General features: G+C 46.6%; 1 protein-coding gene across 1 annotated transcript; it reads right to left on the bottom strand.

Annotated features, from left to right (window-relative positions):
• Positions 1–15,204: 15,204 nt before the first annotated feature.
• On the bottom strand, positions 15,205–18,042 carry CDK5R2 (cyclin dependent kinase 5 regulatory subunit 2). Its single transcript, XM_084829342.1, has one exon. The coding sequence runs from the start codon at positions 17,800–17,802 to the stop codon at positions 16,864–16,866; it is 939 nt and encodes a 312-aa protein (XP_084685468.1). The 5' UTR covers positions 17,803–18,042; the 3' UTR covers positions 15,205–16,863.
• Positions 18,043–18,534: the final 492 nt, after the last annotated feature.

Below are 18,534 nucleotides of genomic sequence, written 5' to 3'. Positions count from 1 at the left end.
AAGGTCCACTGACTTCAACGGTTGTACTCTAAGTATTACTGAATCTGGATCCAACCCAATAGATGTAGAAAGCCTAACTTCTAGTGCAAAGAGAGAGCGAGAGACAGAGAGAGAGAGGTGGTAGTGGAAGCAAGACCCTGAAGGTGCATTTGTTATTCTCCTTGATCAATACTTTTGCTCAAATATTTCTTTGAGTAAACCAGAGTGGGGAATGTGTGGCCCTCCAGATGTTGTTGGACTGCAGTCCCCATCAGCCCTATCTAGTGAATACACATTCCCCATTCCTGGTGTAAATGCTGACACATAAGTATGCAAATGCTCACTTGAGATTACATCTCTTTCAAAGTCAATTTCCATGCAATTCAGGAAAGGGATGAAAATCTGTTCAGTCATTACCTTTACAGCCCAAATAGATGTGATGCAGGAGATCTGATCACAGATCTCCCAATTTTTATATTTTTAAATGTAAAGCAGATGGTGAGTGTATGAGAGAGAGAACCAATTTTGACCAGAGCAGCAGTGCTGGGTAAGTTATCACTTCAATTAATGGTGCGAATTAAAATTCCCCCCTGCAAAAGCTGCTATTAGTCCCACTGACACACCCACACACTAACGCACATTCAATACAAGTACCAGGTTTGTTTTAATCAGTGAAGTGGCTTCTTTGGATGAGGGGTCAGTGGGGGAAATGGTGCAGGGGAAAGGGCTAGACACCCCCTCCCCCTGCCCCATAGCTGGGTTAGAATTTAAAAGGCATCACATCTATTTTGGCCCTTGCAAGAAAAACATCAACAAAACTCCCTATGTAAATGCGTCAGACTATGGTAATGTATCAGTGTGTCTCATCCTGCCCTGGGGCACTGGGTGGATGATAGTTAGCCTTATAATTCTATGTGGGGATAGAAATATGACTCTGAGCATGTTGTGTGCATTTATGGCTCAGAATAAATGGTTCAGAATAACACAGCTTCCAAAGGGCGGCACTGTGCATTCTATGAAACATGGGACTGTTGGCAGAAACAGCAGCAGCTCTGTGTTTCTTACAATGGGTATTTCTCCTTTGCGTTTAGAATGACTCCCACAGAAATCATAGCATTATGACATCAAAGATCATCTAGTCCAACCCCCTGATGAAGCAGGAAATCCACTTTAGCTGTATAGGCCTAGTTCCCACAAGCAGCAGATAAAGTAGGTAAGGCTGTTCCTTGGCTGTACCACTTCAGAATACAAAGAGAGACTCACTCACATGTCGAAATGTTCCTCCATGCCGGAGGAAAAAATATATCCCTGTACATAGAAAACCAGCATGGTGAAGGCCAGACTAGAACTTTTACCCTGATATATCAGTTTTCTATATGCAGGTTGTTCCTTTGTTGTACGGAGAAGCAGTCAGTCCCATGAGCCTCCACCGGCAGTATGAAAGAGGTTTATTTATTTGTCGTACATTCCACCTTTTGTCCAAGGAGCCCAAGGCAGCTCTCCCTTTTATCCTCACAACAACTGAGAGCCAGTGACTGGCCCAAAGACACCTAGTGAGCTTCATGGCTGAATGGAGACTAGAACCTGGATCTCCCAAGTCCCAGTCCAACATTCTAACCAGTACACCACATTGGTCTACCACCTCCCCTGCATTCTGTGAGAACTATTTTATTTATTTAGGGTGCAATCCTATGCATGTTTAGACAGAAAACCGTTCTACAACTCCCAGCATGCTCCAGCCAGCCATGGCTGGGACATGCTGGGAGTTGTAGGACTTTTTTCTGTCTAAACACGCATAGGATTGCACCCTTATTGTAATTGTAATCCACCCAATAACAGATGCCGTTGCTGGCTCCCCATGCTGGCTGGGGATGATGGGAGTTGTGCTCCAACACATCCAGAGGGCACCAGGTAGGAGAAGGCTGCTCTAGGAACTGTCCTGGGTTGTCCATGGGGAAGAACAGTCTCCACTCAATACTTCCCCTTAGTGTCAGCTTGTTGTTGTTCAGTCGTTCAGTCGTGTCCGACTCTTCCTGACCCCATGGACCATAGCACGCCAGGCCTTCCTGTCCTGCGCTCTCTCCCAGATCGTGCTCAAGTTCATATTCATTGCATCCGTGATGCTATCTAGCCATCTCATCCTCTGCCGTCCCCTTCTCCTTTTGCCTTCAGTCTTTCCCAGCATCAGGGTCTTTTCCAGGGAGTTTTCTCTTCGCATTAGGTGGCCAAAATATTGGAGCTTCAGCTTCATTATCTGTCCTTCCAATGAGCACTCAGGTTTGATTTCCTTTAGGATGGACTGATTTGACCTCCTTGCAGTCCAGGGGACTCATAAGAGTCTTCTCCAGCACCACAGTTCGAAAGCATCAATTCTTCGGCGCTCAGCCTTCCTTATAGTCCAGCTCTCACAGCCATACATTACTACTGGGAAAACCATAGCTTTGATTAGACGGACCTTTGTCGGCAAGGTGATGTCTCTGCTTCTTACTATGCTGTCTAGGTTGGCCATAGCTTTCCTCCCAAGGAGCAAGCGTCTTTTAATTTCATGGCTACAGTCACCGTCTGCGGTGATCTTGGAGCCCAAGAAAGTAAAATCTGTCACTGCTTCCATTTCTTCCCCTTCTATATGCCAGGAAGTGATGGGGCCAGATGCCATGATCTTAGTTTTTTTAATGTTGAGTTTCAAACCAGCTTTTGCGCTCTCCTCTTTCACCCTCAACAAGAGGCTCTTTAGATCCTCTTCGCTTTCTGCCATTAGGGTGGTATCGTCTGCATATCGGAGGTTGTTGATAATTCTCCCGGCAATCTTAATTCCGACCCCTGATTCATCCAACCCGGCATTTCTCATGATGTACTCTGCATATAAGTTAAATAAGCAGGGTGACAATATGCAGCCTTGTCGTAATCCTTTCCCAATTTTGAACCAATCGGTTATTCCATGTCTGGTTCTTACTGTTGCTTCTTGACCCTCGTACAGGTTTCTCAGGAGACAGGTAAGGTGGTCTGGTACTCCCATCACTTTAAGAATTTGCCACAGTTTGTTGTGATCCACACAATCAAAGGCTTTAGCATAGTCAATGAAGCAGAAATAGACGTTTTTCTGGAATTCTCTTGCTTTCTCCATGATGCAGCGAATGTTGGCGATTTGATCTCTAGTTCCTCTGCCTCTTCGAAACCCAGCTTGTACTTCCGGTAGTTCTCGGTTCGCATACTGCTGAAGCCTAGCTTGTAGGATTTTGAGCATCACCTTGCTGGCATGTGAAATGAGCGCAATTGTGCCGTAGTTTGAACACTCTTTGGCGTTGCCCTTCTTTGGAATTGGAATGTAAACTGACCTTTTCCAGTCTTGTGGCCACTGTTGAGTGTTCCAGATTTGTTGGCATATTGAATGCAGCACTTTAACAGCATCATCTTTTAGGATTTTAAATAGCTCAGCTGGAATACTGTCATCTCCTCTAGCTTTGTTGTTACTAATGCTTCCTAAGGCCCACTTGACTACACTCTCTAGGATGTCGGGCTCAAGTTCAGTGACCACACTATTATGGCTATCAGGGACATTCAGATCTTTCCTGTATAGTTCTTCTGTGTATTCTTGCCACCTCTTCTTAATCTCATCTGCTTCTGTTAGGTCCCTGCCTTCTTTGTCCTTTATCATGCCCGTCTTTGCACAAAATGTTCCCTTGAGATCTCCAATTTTCTTGAAGAGATCTCTAGTCTTTCCCGTTCTGTTGTTTTCCTCGATTTCTTTGCATTGTTCATTTAAGAAGGCCTTCTTGTCTCTCCTTGCTATTCTCTGGAACTCTGCATTCAGTTGGGTATATCTTCCCCTTTCTCCCTTGCTTTTTGCTTCCCTTCTTTCGTGAGCTACTTGTAAAGCCTCATCAGACAGCCACTTGGCTTTCTTGCATTTATTTTTCTTGGGGATGGATTGAGTTGCTGCCTCCTGAACAATGTTACGGACCTCCGTCCATAGTTCCTCAGGCACTCTGTCTATCAGGTCTAATCCCTGAAATCTATTCCTCACCTCCACTGTATATTCATCAGGGATATGATTTAGGTCATACCTGAATGGTTTAGTGGTTTTCCCGACGTTCTTCAATTTAAGCCGAAATTTTGCAAGAAGCAGCTCATGATCTGAGCCACAGTCAGCTCCAGGTCTTGTTTTTACTGACTGTATGGAGCTTCTCCATCTTTGGCTGCAAAGGACATAATCAATCTGATTTCGATATTGACCATCTGGTGACGTCCATGTGTAGAGTCGCCTCTTGTGCTGTTGGAAAAGAGTGTTTGCTATGATCAGCATGTTCTCTTGGCAAAACTCTATTAGCTTTTGTCCTGCTTCATTTTGTACACCAAGGCCATGCCTGCCTGTTATCCCGGTGATTTCTTGACTTCCTACTTTAGCATTCCAATCCCCTATGATGAAGAGGACATCTTTTTTTGGTGTTAGTTCTAGAAGGTGTTGTAGGTCTTCATAGAACCGATCAACCTCAGCTTCTTCGGCCTCAGTGGTTGGGGCATAGACTTGAATTACTGTGATGTTGAATGGTTTGCCTTGGATTCGTACTGAGATCATTCTATCATTTTTAAGATTGTACCCCAGTACTGCTTTTCCCACCCTTTTGTTGACTATGAGTGCTACTCCATTTCGTCTAAGGGATTCTTGCCCACAATAGTAGATATAATGGTCACCTGAATTAAATTCGCCCATGCCTGTCCATTTTAGTTCGCTGATTCCCAAGATGTCGATGTTCAATCTTGCCATCTCATGTTTGACCACCTCCACCTTACCTTGATTCATTGATCTGACATTCCAGGTTCCTAAACAATATGGTTCTTTACAGCATTGGATTTTCTTTTCACCACCAGACACATCCACAGCTGAGTGTCCTTTCGGCTTTGGCCCAGCCGCTTCACTCTTTCTGGCGCTACTTGGAAATACCCTCTGCTCTTCCCCAGTAGCATATTGGACACCTTCCGACCTGAGGGGCTCGTCTTCCGGCGTCATATCTTTTAGCCTTGTGATACGTTCCATGGGGTTTTCTTGGCAAGAATACTGGAGTGGGTTGCCATTTCCTCCTCCAGTGGACCACATTTTGTCAGAACTCTCTGCCATGACCTGTCCGTCTTGGGTGGCCCTGCATGGCATAGCTGATGGCTTCACTGAGTTACGCAAGCCCCTTCGCCACAACAAGGCAGTGATCCATGAAGGGGTAGTGTCAGCTAGAACCAAATAAACACACACATACACACTAATGCCAGATTAAATGCTCTTGCAAAGCTGTGGCCTGAACAGCTGGGGTGAGTGCAGGACCTAACAAAGAGCCTTGATCCTTCCCTTTCCAGCAGCAGGAGGGCAGGAGCTTCATTAACAGGGGAAGGAATTGTCATGGGGAAGCAAAGCACTGCAGCCTTCTGCTGTGCACCCACTTGTCCTCAGCCGGTTCTGCCGAGATGGCTCACTTGCTGACTAATTGTGTTTGGGCTGCTGCTGCCTCATGTAGAGCAGCAATTTGTCACAGGTATGACCTCTTGTGACCTCCAGTGGTGAGGGTCGCCAGGTGAAAAAGAGGACAGAGCTGCTGCGCCTTTATTCGGTTTGTGAAAGAGGGAATTTCAGCAGGTGTAGCTTGTCCTGGCTACCCTGTCAGTGGCAGATGAGGAAAGGAGTATCCTGTTTTGTGTCAATAAGGTGAGATGATTATTTTTTAAAATAAAAAATGACTTCTTGAAGACACTCCGGGTCCATTGTGCCTAAGCTTTCATAGGCTAGAGATGCATGAGGTGCTATCCTAGGTTGGCAGACTGGGACTTGGAAAAGCCAGGTTCTAGGCCCCACTGGGTGACTGGGCCAGTCACTGACTCTTAGCCTAACCTACCCCATAGGTTGTTCTGAGGATAAAATGAAGGAAGGGGGACCATGGAAGCTGCCTTGGGTTCCTTGCAAGAGGGAAAAAGGCAGAATGTAAATGTAATCATTGTTACAACCAGCAACACGCACACATACTTATTGATTCATTTACAGCATTTATATACCACAATTCCACCATGGAAGGGGTGGGTAACACACAGGCAACAAGCTGAATTTGACCTTTTTAGCCCTCGATAACAACCAATTTTATTTACTGCAGCCAATGGGGGGGGATCCCTGTGTGTGTGTGTTGGAAGTGGCCCTCAGACTCCCCCATCTCAGAGTTGCCCACCCCTACTCTAAGGGGCTTGAGGCAGTATACGTGGCTCCCCTTTCCCATTTTTATCTTCACAACAACCCTGAGAGGTAGGTTAGGCTGAGAGCTACTAACTGGCCTGAAGTCACTCAAGGAGTTTTATGGCTGAGTGGGGACTTGAACCTGGGCCTCCCCAGCCCTATCCAACATTCTAACTATTTTACTGCATACTGGCTGTCTGCATACATATGTACATACATACATAAACAGTGATCAAATTAGGCCAGGGTTGGTGGGTGGGCTAGCAGTCTGCCTTTCAGCTGGCTGCATGTGTGCACTACAGAGGACAGATCGCTACTATTCCTGCTCATTTGTAATGGCTGATTAGCTTCCAAGCCTAATTCAAGGTGCTGGGTTGAACTTTAAAGCAGGGGTGGAGAACCTGTATTGTTGGGCTCCAGTTCCCATTATCCCTGACCATTGGCCTTCTGGGTTGGGGCTGATGGGAATTGGGACCCCACAACATCTGGGGGGCCACAGGTTCCCCATCCCTGCTTTAAAGCCCTAAACAACTTGAACCCTAAAGGAATACCTCCTTCCACGCTGTCCACTGAAGTTGGCTGGGGAGCCTGGCCCCTTTGGATCCTGTTCTGGAAGTATTCGGTCGAGGGACAGGTTCTTCTTTGCAGGTGTACCACTGATGTTGTGGAACTCCCTCCTAGGGAGAACCCTTTGGATGCTTCTCACTATTCTTTCCCACCAGCAAGTGAAGGCCTTCCTGTTTTGGCATTTTTTACCTCTATCCTGGCCTAAAAGGGAAACTCCATAGAAACTAATTGTGAATAATTTGCAATAGAGAAACAGAGAGACAGAGAGAGACAGAGACAGAGTCAGACCTGGGGGGTTTTAAACACATATTTGTACAATGCTTTGCGTACAGCTGTAGGACAGCACAACAATAAAAAGTGGGACCTGCAACAAGAAGTTGCAGTGTAGGTTCCAGCCACTCCATTCAATTCCACCACCAATATTTAATCAGCATTCCATCATCACAGAGCATGCTCAGTCCTCACTGGGCTGGGCTGTGTTTAAGTCCCCTTCCTTAGGTTCTCTTTCCTAAAGATTTTTGGTATTTCTGCAAACTTTGGAGTTCCCAAAGTCTGCTGATACCTCCATCTTGTGCAGGGTGATTTTGGCTATCTAAGCAAAGTCACCCACAGTCTGAACATCGGAAATAAAAGGAACGGTAGACTGTTGATTGGCTTGCACTGTACACATAAGTCATCCTGACCTTGGAAAGCATAACTGACCCTGCTTAAACCCAAGTATTACTTCTTCTCCTTTTTACATTGGCAGCTCTGGATGTTATCGCATATGACACTGTCAGTTTTTGTAAGGTGATGTTTGAATGGTCATTTATTTTAAAATTTATTTGTGAGATTGTCACAGTTACTTATTTAGAAAAAAAATAAAGGTCAATGGAGGGGGATCCGAGCTAAAAATACTTAAGCAGGGCTTAGTTTGTGGCCAGGGATCACTGGGGCTCAGCCTCAGCATCTGTTTTCAGTGCCAGGCTCAACCCAAGAACATATGGCAAGACAAGATTACAATACCTCTGAGCAAGTGCAGAGTAGATTTCCACCAAGTAACTACAGACAGTCCCCATCTATCAAGGATTAGGGAGATGGGCTTCCAGATTGAAGGGTGGCGGCCCTGGAGAGGTTTAGTCCCTGGCACAACTCTATTCCCCTAGAAACTACGCACTGTACTTATAAACATAATCCACCAGTAGCTATCATTCCCCCACCCCACGCCCCCAATGGTGGGGAATTTCACAATGTCCCTTGGAGACATGTAGCCTTAGATACTGTATGTACTGAGTGCAGAAACATATTTTCCCCTTGTGTTTCAACTAAATCACCCCTCTGGCACAAAAGCATTAATTGATTAGCAGTCCAACTAATAAAATGCAAATTGAAAATATGGACCTTAAATTGGTATTGTTGTTCTCCACCCTGCCCTAAGGTTGTAAAAAAAAAGAAAAGAGGGTGAGAGGTACTTGGCTAAATATTCTGAAATACTGCATGATTTCTCCAAAGAAGAAAAAAGAGACCACACATCAGCCTGATCTTATGTGGAATTAGGTGCATCTACACCCATTAATTTCAAAGGCCTTAGGCACCACTGAATAGGACTGAGCTTCAAAATGCATACTGTAATTCTAAGTGTGCGTATTGTAACAGAATCAACAAAAATATTTATAGAAATATTATAAACCCAATGTTTGGACAATGGTATGAAGTGAATAATAGTGGTGGCATGCACTTCAGATGTCTCACAATCTCAGTGTATTGCTCAATTCTGAGCTCATGAATCAGGTGTGTAGGTAAACTAGGTTGCAAACCTTTCTCCTGATTTCTGCATCATTTCAGAAAGAGCAAGGTCTCTCATGTCATGCTGGGTGCTACAAAGGCGGTCCTTCCCCTCCCGTGAGTCTTTGGGAGACAGATAACTGAGGGAAGGAAGTGGCCCTTGGCCCTTTGTGCTGGGCCTTGAAGAGAGGCAAAGAAGCAACAAGTCTTTCCTTGCTTCTGCCTCCTTTCAAAGTCCAGCAGGCTGCAAGATCCCTCCTCTCCCAGGAGCAAACCAGATCTTTGCATCCAACTGTGTCTTTGCATCTAATGTGCTGGGATGGTTATTTTTAATGCAATTTGCATCAGCTGGGAAGCTGATAATTAATGGGATCAGAGCAGGCCTAGGGAGGAAATTTAACCCTTGACTCCCTGCTGCGGTCCTGAGGAAAATTCCCCTTTTGCTTTGGGGGCGGCAGAACCCCATTGGCACATGCAAAGAGTTTGGTGAAGAGGTCAACAGTAACCTCAAATAATGTCAAACTAAAATGTGTGGACCTGGGTGCAGTAGTGGTGCTTGAGGGATTGTTCCCAGTATTTACTGGTCAGTCAAGGGGCCTGAGGTGGTTTTCAAAGTATTACATTATTTTTGGTGTTTGTTACTAGAGATAAACTGTTATCTTCATTAAACGTGCCTAAAATACCATGTGTATCGGAAACCCATATTAACTGATTGATTACAAGCAAGACAGTAGATTTACTTTTTAAAAGGCACTCAGGAGTTGGCATCCTTGCAAATCAACCCCCACCTTATTGCTCTCCAGTGAGCACACATCACAAATAGCTAATCTGTGCATAGCCATCTTATCTGCCTATAGCTCTATCTGAAAACGGCTTTGTAAGCCTGGAGATCTGGCATTAGTAACATGGTGGCAATAAAGACCCTCCCAAGATATTTATGCATAGGCCTGTCCTTGGACTTCGAATGCTATTTGTTGATAGAAGAGCTGCAGTCTCAAGACTGGCGTCACCTACCTGTTTTCTAAACATCGAAAGGGGCCACTATCCAGGTATAAGACTGGGATGGCAAGGAAACACCACCAGAATCTTTTTTATACAGTGCAACATGAAAACAGCCACAGGATGAACTGGGTTGGGCCATGCCACAAAACAGAGGTTGTCTTGTCTGCACCAGGGACAGAGCTGCCTGGCTTTCACTCAGAGATAGCACCTATAAATCATTTGAGGCTACCAAGGCAGAGGAGAGCTGCCGTCACTCCTGCCCACTTCCTGCACCAGTCCTTTTGCTCTGCATCTTGCCTGGCTTGCTGTCACCAGCAGAGCCCCACTCTATCCCACATCAGGTGAGAGCAGAGGGTGGGGACGAGGACCAGGAGAGAAGTGGGGAGGGAGATGCAGCACCTGCTTTCTGTTAAGATATCTCAGAGCGTGTTAAGGTAAAGGCATCATCTCCAGCCCAGAGCCTGGCAACCCTAACCAGGTGGAAACCCATAGAAACCATCTGGAATACTGAACCCACTGGGATGGATTCAGGCTTGGGAAATAAGACTGATCAGCAGCAGAAGCTATTGCCTCCCTGATTCCATTAAAAGAGCATCCACACTTATACAAGACGCTCAACACATGACATTTGGGACAGCTGTTTCCAGGATCAGCGCTGGATGCATCTGTGTCTGAGAATCTGCTTACTCACACATTCAGGGCCGTGAAGTCATAGTTGGGCAGCAGCAGGAAGTGCAGCACTCAAGGCAGAATTGGTCCAAGTCCAGGAGTCCAAAAAGCACGCCATCCCAGCCAAAGCTGCAGGCTATTTAGAGTAGCAAAACTTCCCTCTGCTTTTGCTCAGTCTGTTCCTTCAGTCCCTGCTGGGCTGTTGTTCCTGTACATTTATCCAGTCCATGGAGCAAAGCCTGACTAGTTTGGTGGGTTCTTTGCCTCAGTGAAATGGTTACTTAACATGAATTGCTCCAAAAGAGTGGGCCCTCATGCTGATTAGGTAGGCCTTAATGACTAGAAGGGAACGATGAAGCCTCACCTATTAATGGCTGAACTGGCCAAGCAATTACTTATGCTGTGGAGAGAATTACACCTTTTTACATCCATGGCCACAGAGATAATACTTGTAGATGAAATCACACCATTTCTCCAGGTCTCCCTTGTCCTGCATGCTGGAACACCAATGGCTGCTGGGATGGAATTTTAACTCAAGAGGGCAAATGACACAATACAGAACATCCTTCCTCACCAGTAAACAACTTGCTTATCTACTCTTCATTCAAGTGAACACTTCTCCAATCCAGAAATTCATAGGCCACCATTCAGCATTAAGCACTTGGGAGAAGAGGCAAGACAAACCTACAAATGACCATACTACTACTACTACTACTACTGAGTTCTGGAGCCTGCAATAACCTATTTAATGGTGTGTATGTATATATGAAATCTTTTGATTAACGTAAAATAAAACATTAACAAAATTATTTTTAAAATATGTATATTGTTTTCTGTGAATCTAACACAAGTAAATGATTAAATACTGAAGCTACAAGATAACAGCTATGTAGGCTTGCTGCAACCTTACAATAACTAGATAGGCCAGTCCTCCAACCTTGAATGTCACCCTTGAATGGCTTTTTAGTGCACATTAATTACTCTTTTTTAACAGCATCACATATACCTATAGTTTTTCATTCTAAAGAAAGTTTTCTAGCCCCTAAATAGTTCACTTAGCACCTACCCACTCATAAATACCCTTTCAAATGCAGACCACAGATACTGATATCACATTTAAACCCAGGCTGGATGGTTCAACAGTGTGACTCAGGGAAAGGTACTGACCTTTACTCTAGCACTTAAGGGTGCTGCGGCTGCCCCCTGTCAGGACTGGGCCAGGACAGGGAGGAACTGGCTGGGAATTATGGGAGTTGCAGTCCAACACATCTGGGGGGCACCAAGTTGGGGAGTCCTGGCCTAAAGGTACTTCACTGAGAAGGCTGCCAACTGTAGTTCAGTGGTTCACAACATGGGGCAGCTGCACACACATTCCAGCAGCTCCCCACTCCCACCCCATGAGGATTCTGCAGTCCTAGATTGCAACTGATTTAAGAGAAATAAAAATGACCTCACACCTTCATTCCAGCCTGTTGAGGCAAGCAGTAATAGTGGCAATCTTGTACAGCAGAACTTTTCTGGGGCAGGGGGCAGGGAAGACAGCCTCTGTCCCATTTATAGTATATGATTTGTGGCTCTCATTTTCTCCCCCTTTGAGGTATTTGCTACTTACTCATTGGGCCAAGGCCTATGTGTAGTTCGCACCCTCACTGCAAGATACATGAGATATTAAAAGATTTCCCATCCAATACAACAGGGTTTGGCCAAGATGGAAGCCAACCCAGTGTGTTCTGGTTCCCTTTGATTGAAATCTTCTACTCCATCAATGCATAATGAACTATGCTGAGCAATGCATAAAGTTCAGAGAAGGATTCCATTCTCCAGAACAAAGTTTTCAGGGAAAAGATATCTGTTAAGCACTACAAATGTTAAACACTCAACATGTCTGAAAGACATGTGCTTACACAGTTAGAAGTCACACGTTAACTATGTGTGAAATGTCAGTATTAAGGATACCCTGAGTAGCCCTTACTATTTCAAGAAGGTGATGAAATGTCTCAAGACACATTTTCAAAAATCTCAATTTAAAAATGGATACCTAGAATCAGGCTGGATAAGAGGAAATACAAATTGCTTCCCTCTATAAGACAGACATCTACAGTGCAAGCCTATACAGGTCTACTCAGACATAAACCCCACAGAGTTCAATAGGACTTATTCTTAGATAAATATGTACCCTGTATAGCAGGGATGGGCAATGCTGAATGGTCTGGGGGTCAATTTATGCCCCTCATCTGAATCCTTCTGGGGGCCACACACTGCCACCACCTCACTAATGTGGCAAAAAAGCCACATATCCACTTTAAAACAAGGTGCACAATGAGTGGGCACTTTGTTTTTAAAGGCAAGCCTTGCTCCTGGAAGGCCCAGAAGAGTGCAATTTCCCATTAAAACAAGGTATGTGCTCATGACACATGCACCTTGTTTTAAAGGGCAAATGCATCTTTTTGCCACCACTGCTGCTGGGCCAGCTAAACTTGGCAGTGTGGCAGAAGCACTTGGGGGGTGGGTATGTAGCCCACAGACAGTGCATTCCCCCCACCCCCCACTGTATAGGGTTGCAACCTTAGGCAGCCTCAAATTAATTTATGTCAAACCTGTTGACTTATGGACTGAAGTAGCCCAGACAGGAAGCATACTTAAGAAAAAAATTAAGTGATAGGCACTAGGTGCCGTTTTAGAAGACGCACCCCCTGTGTTTGATAATACAGGAGGAAGTATCATCTAGAGCAGGGAGGGGCAGCCTGTGGCCTGCCAAATGTTTTGCCTTACATTTCTCATCAGTCCTAGCCAGCAAAGCCAAAATTGAGGGATGATGGGACTTGTGGGCCAAAACACCTGGAGAGCGACAAGCTGCCCATGCTGATTTAGATGCATCATCTAAAATAAAATATGCTTTTGTCTTCAGAATAGTTATTCCTACTCATTTGCAAATATATGCAAATCTAAACCAGTTAACATGTACACAATCAACTAATATTTAACTGGTTGGCATTAGCTCTATGCTTCTCAACTAGTTTAAAGCTTTCTGGACATGTGAGACTAAGGGGAGCTTTTTTCACATTATGCTTGTCAAAGGTTAAATGTTAAAGGGAAATGGTGGAATGTTCTCAAGTCACCCCTCTCCATGATCCAGAAGCCATTATATTTTTAATTGTCAAAAGATAGGTTCAAGTTCTAGAAATATGGCTGTGCTTGAGACAAAAAAATAGTTTGCATTGAGACTTTGGGACAAACAACAAGGGTTCAGCCCTTGGCAGTAGCGCACATTAGCTTTCCAATTAAGAGGAATGCAAAGGCCAATTTATAGCATACACAAGAACAGACATAAACACCAATACAATGGGTCAACCTATAGGTGCAGTTGTCCATTTGTTAATGCCTGGGGTCTGAACTCTGGCATTCCAAGCTTTGCTCTGACAACTTTATCTTGACCTTTACAGCTGAGGCAGAATATATTAAGCAGGCATGCCTTGCAATTCTATCAGTAGGTGGCAAGTGTATTCAAACACAAAGCATCACAGAGGCAGACTAATAACATACAAATAATTACTGTTAATTATGAAGTGCATGATCATTAAACTTTTGTTATGATACTGGTCAAATGTTTAGGATCTTTTGGTTTGTGACAGTAATAGTGACTGTGGCCAGTCAGAAGATGGTTCTGGCACATGATCGCCCTCACCTATTCACTATATCTTTGAATTATCTTGTGCCAGGAAGTAAAAAAAAATCAAGCTTCAAATCTTTTATCACATAGGATTGGGAACCACCTCTTAGAGAGGCAGAAATATTCCACACTTCTGAAGATCTATGTCTTCTGTCAGACCATCAGACCACACTGCAGTGCATTGTAAATTCATCTCACACACACAGTCCACATTCTAGAAAATGGATTGGCTGAGCTCATCTAGATGCACGTTGTGATCCTGGGATCAAGAACCCCTTGAAGTCAAAACAAGGAGGCAACATGACAAGGCAAGGCAGAACTTCCATTACTCAAATACTGATTTCCTTGTTATAGCCAGAATCACCGGCCCCCTCTAAACTGTTAAATTTCAAACTCAAAATCAGTCTATCAATTCCTGGCCCATTTGATTGGTGTGGTTAAAATATAGGCCAAATGACACTTGGGAGTTTTGAGACAGTCAGTACTACCAGCTGCCATGGGTTGGACTGTAGTCATGTGTCCTAACCATTTGAGCAAGAAACACCTTCCATATCGCCATTATGCCATGTAAACAGAGATTTTCTCTTTCAAAGTTTTTGCTTATGTGTTCAGACATATGACAGACTGTTTAGGTAATTGAAGCAGCACTGTTAGTTCATTTAAGAAAGGAGCCTACCAATTAAAACACTCTATCCAGTCCTTAAATATAAAGTATTAGAAAATTTTGTGAGCAAACTGCATGAGTAGCCAACAGAATTCAGCACCTCGGACAGTTCAGACTATTTTATCCAGCTTTTAAAAAAATCAGTATTAAGACTGAGAAACTGTAATAAGATTTATATACAGCATTATCATGGCACTTTATGATGGAGATGCAAAACAATAAAAGTAGTATGGAAAACATAATATAGTGATGGTGAAGAGATGGAATGAACAAGACTGCATTAAAAAACTTAAGTATGCCATACTAACGTAATGCAATTAAAGGATTACAAGGCACAGCAGAGACTGTTGCCCATCAGCATTCTTCAGAGGACTGGGCATTAAGGATGTCAGTTTACAAAGAGGCTTCTTGTCTGGAAGGAGAGCACAACAGGACAACAATGTGCTGTGAAATGTATGCACCATTTTTGTTAGCTGCACTTTGATAGAACTGTTTGTCATGTATCTGATCAGCAAGAGGCATTCAGGATTGCTCTCAAAAAAGAAAAAAAGTCAAGACATTCTAATCAACTCCCACTTCAATATTATCACTTTAAAAGATCTCAATCACAGAGGATTTCCTTTGCAAATTTTGCATACATATAGAAACAACAAACCAGGTAACAAGCAATTTGTTGCTTTATCTTTCTAAACAGTTGCAGACATTTTAATTGTACAATAGGTGTATTTCAATTTCTTTTAAGTCAAGGGAAGTTTTTGACTGAGATTTTTTAGGGCCAGGACACAGACAGTATGTCTTCATCTAAAAGGGCTCTGGAATAAGATGGATCACAGTTCAATTTCAAATCCCATTAGCAAGTCTGGGATCTCCTGCCAACACAGCCATTTAGGAAATCATCAGCCAAGGACTAATGCATCAGCCATGCTGACCATAAACCCCCAATGTTAATTGCTAACCCTTCCTTCCCTCCTCCATGCTTCACCAGTCTCAATGCATTCTGCATTTCTCTCCTCATACAGCTGCAGCTCTGAATGATCAAGTGATTCCAAAGTTCTGCTTTGAGTCAGCAATTTTATCTCTTTTAAATATACAATATAAAACAATATGTTATTGTACATTTGAGCAACATTGGCACAGACATCCCATAAGTCAGACATTGTTCTGTTTACATTCAAACACCATGAGACGGCTTGTTTTCAGCTTCAAGAATGTGCAAATGTATGTTGGTCTACGAGGCTAGCACCATGGACAGCTCCCAGCCTCTGTTTCAGATGGGAGGGGATATTGGGGGGCCGCAGGGAGAGAACAGGTCAAATAATGGGTATCCTAGGATAGCAGCACAGCATCCCCAACACTTCATTTCAGTGTTGAGTGGACACACACACACGCACCCTTCTCTCTCTTCCCCAACCCCCCAGTGCCGAGATGAAAAGGAAAGAAATTATGAAAGGCATTTGACTTGCAGTGATGAATGGTTGTATATGACCATCATCCACTTTGTAGAACAACCACTATGGCAGAGCCACCAACAGTAGGAAGGACAAATACATGCAGGAATTGCTTCACCGGGAAAAAAAAATTACAAGTCGAAAGAAATGCCCTGGCTGTACTGTGATTCACAGTAGCAGCAAAGAGACCCAAACCGTGGGACATACACTGGCAGGGCTTTCACAGGCAAGGTCACACAGCAACAGCTTTCTCCTGCACAAGACAGAACCTTGCCAATAAATAATGCCTCTGGTTGACCGAGAAGTATAGCCTAGGAATTCTCCCGGTTTGGAAGAAAGAAGGAAAGAAAGAAAAACAGCCCCTCCCTCCCAGGATGGCCAGACAGGGCCTGGAGTGTATTCACAGCCTGTGGCACCTTGCTGGAAGAGATCAGGTAACAAAGAAGGGGAAGGGCTAGGTCTACTCACAGCCAGAAGACGCAGTATATCAGGGGCCAGGCGCCCCCACCCCACCCCCACTCTCACACTATTCAGATGCTGCAGTTGCCAGAAGGGAGTGATGCAATTTTGGGTGTGGCCCACAAAATGGAGCATGGAAAGAGTGGCCTGTAGCAAATCCCTCCCCCCACACGGGTGGCCTCTTGGAGAAGGGGCAGGCAGGGAGCAGCTCCAAAGTTGCTACCTGTATGATGGGGTGACTAAAGGAGCTGTCCCAGGCAGCTCCCTAATCCTGACCCCTGGGGTCTTATTTCTCCGGTTCCTCCTGGAGGAAACCTGGAAAAAAGCCTCTTTTCTTTCTTTCTTTTTCTTGGGTGGGGGCAGGGAGAGGGAAAGAGAGGAGATGCATCTGGAAAGGGGGAGGGAGGAGGTTGGGGCAGCCCTCGGGGGTCTCCTAGCGGTCCAGGCTTATAGTCCAGTGTTTGTTGGAGTCCTTTGTGGAGCCTCCCTCGCCTTCGTTCTTGAGGTCCTGGAAGACCTGCGTGAAGAAGTGCGGGTCGGAGTTGATCTGCAGCATCTTGGCGCTCAGGCCCTGGATGGTGGCGAGGCAGCGGTCCCAAAAGCGCTCCTTGTCGCCCTCCACCAGAAAGGGCTTGAGAGGGTACGAGATTTCGTTGCCCATGTAGGAGTAGGCCAGGTAGAGGCAAGTGAGGAAGGAGGCCTGCAGCTCCGCCGGGCTGCCGATCTGGTCGCCCTGCAGCGCCTCGCGGCACAGCAGGTACACAAAGACGAGGTTGGCCGGCGTGATGAAGCCCTGGTCCTGCCAGCCCTGGAGCAGGAGCGAGCGGTCCACGCTGCGGAACCAGCCGATCAGCTCGCCCGGGCTCAGGTCCTTGAGCCGGTAGCAGCGGCGGCACACGAAGTCCCCCAGGCAGCGGAGCAGCTCGCCCGTGGACGCCTGCACGATCACCCGGCGCGGCGAGCCGGCGGCGGCGCTGGCGCGGGCGCTGGGCAGCGGCGGCGGCGGCGGCGGCTTCCCGCCGTCTGGGGCCGCGCCGGGGACGGTGGGCACCGGCACGGCCAAGGGGCCCTGCTTGGCTCCGTCCGGCTGGGACTTGCGCACGTTCTCGCGGTTGCGCTGCTGCACCAGCGGGTCGGGCGCGCCGCCCCCGGAGCCGGGCTTGGGCGTCACCTTCTTGGCGTTCTTCTTCTTCTTCGCCGAGGCGGCCACCAGGCGCTTCCAGGTGAGGGCAGAGATCAGCACGCCGGGCCGCTTCAAGCGGCTCTCGCCTTTGCCGTGCGCCCTGCCGGGGGCCGCCTTCTCGGCCAGGACCCCCCCGCCCGCGCCGCCCTTCCCAGGCGCGCCGGGCGACAGCGACAGCACCGTCCCCATCCTGGCGGCGCCGGCTGCGGCAGCGGCTCCTGCTGCTCCTGGACGGGGCTCTCCCCGCCGCTCTCGCCTCACAGCTCCTGCCCAGACGCGCCCCGCGCACCGGCCATGGGCTGGGCGGGACGCAGCAGGCGCGCCGGCGCTCTGAGGCCGAGCTTGCGGAGAAACCTCGAGGAGCCGCAGTGAAGCGCGCCGCCCCGCGACAGCAGCCCCGCGTTCGGCCGGCGCTCCGCTCTCCGCACTGGCTGCAGCGCCCGGCGAGCCCCGCCGTGCCCCGCCCCGGCCTCTCTCTGAGCAGCCAATCCCCAGCCGAGGCTCCCCCTCTCCTCAGCCAATCGCCGCGCGGCATGGACCCCCAGGTGCGGGCGGAAGCCTCCTCCTCTTTCGTCCGGGCAAGCGGGGTGAGACGGCCTGGCGGTGGGGGCGCCTTGGCTTCCGAAACTCAGGAGGGAGGCGGCCTCCCTGGGGCCTCCCAGCCAGCAAACGGGGGCGGGGAGGCGCTGCCTTTATCGGTCCCTTCTCATCCTAATTTCAGTCACCTATTTTTAATGCAGCCTTACCCCCGCCCCTTAAAAAAAAAAAAAAGCAGTCATGAGCGTGGGCAGAGTACCTTACTCCTGAATAACAGCTTGTTCAAGAATTGTAGCCATTCTTGAACAACGGAGGTTCAAAACCACCAACAACGCGAAATTGCTGAAGCACGATTCATCAAGAGATCCAGCTCTTTATCTCCTG

This window comes from Heloderma suspectum, chromosome 1, assembly GCF_057233095.1.
Source record: "Heloderma suspectum isolate Gila_16-S chromosome 1, 16-S_ref, whole genome shotgun sequence".
NCBI classification, from domain to species: domain Eukaryota; kingdom Metazoa; phylum Chordata; class Lepidosauria; order Squamata; family Helodermatidae; genus Heloderma; species Heloderma suspectum.
Note: the sequence above shows the minus strand (reverse complement) of the source record. Positions and strands in the feature narration are given on the sequence as shown.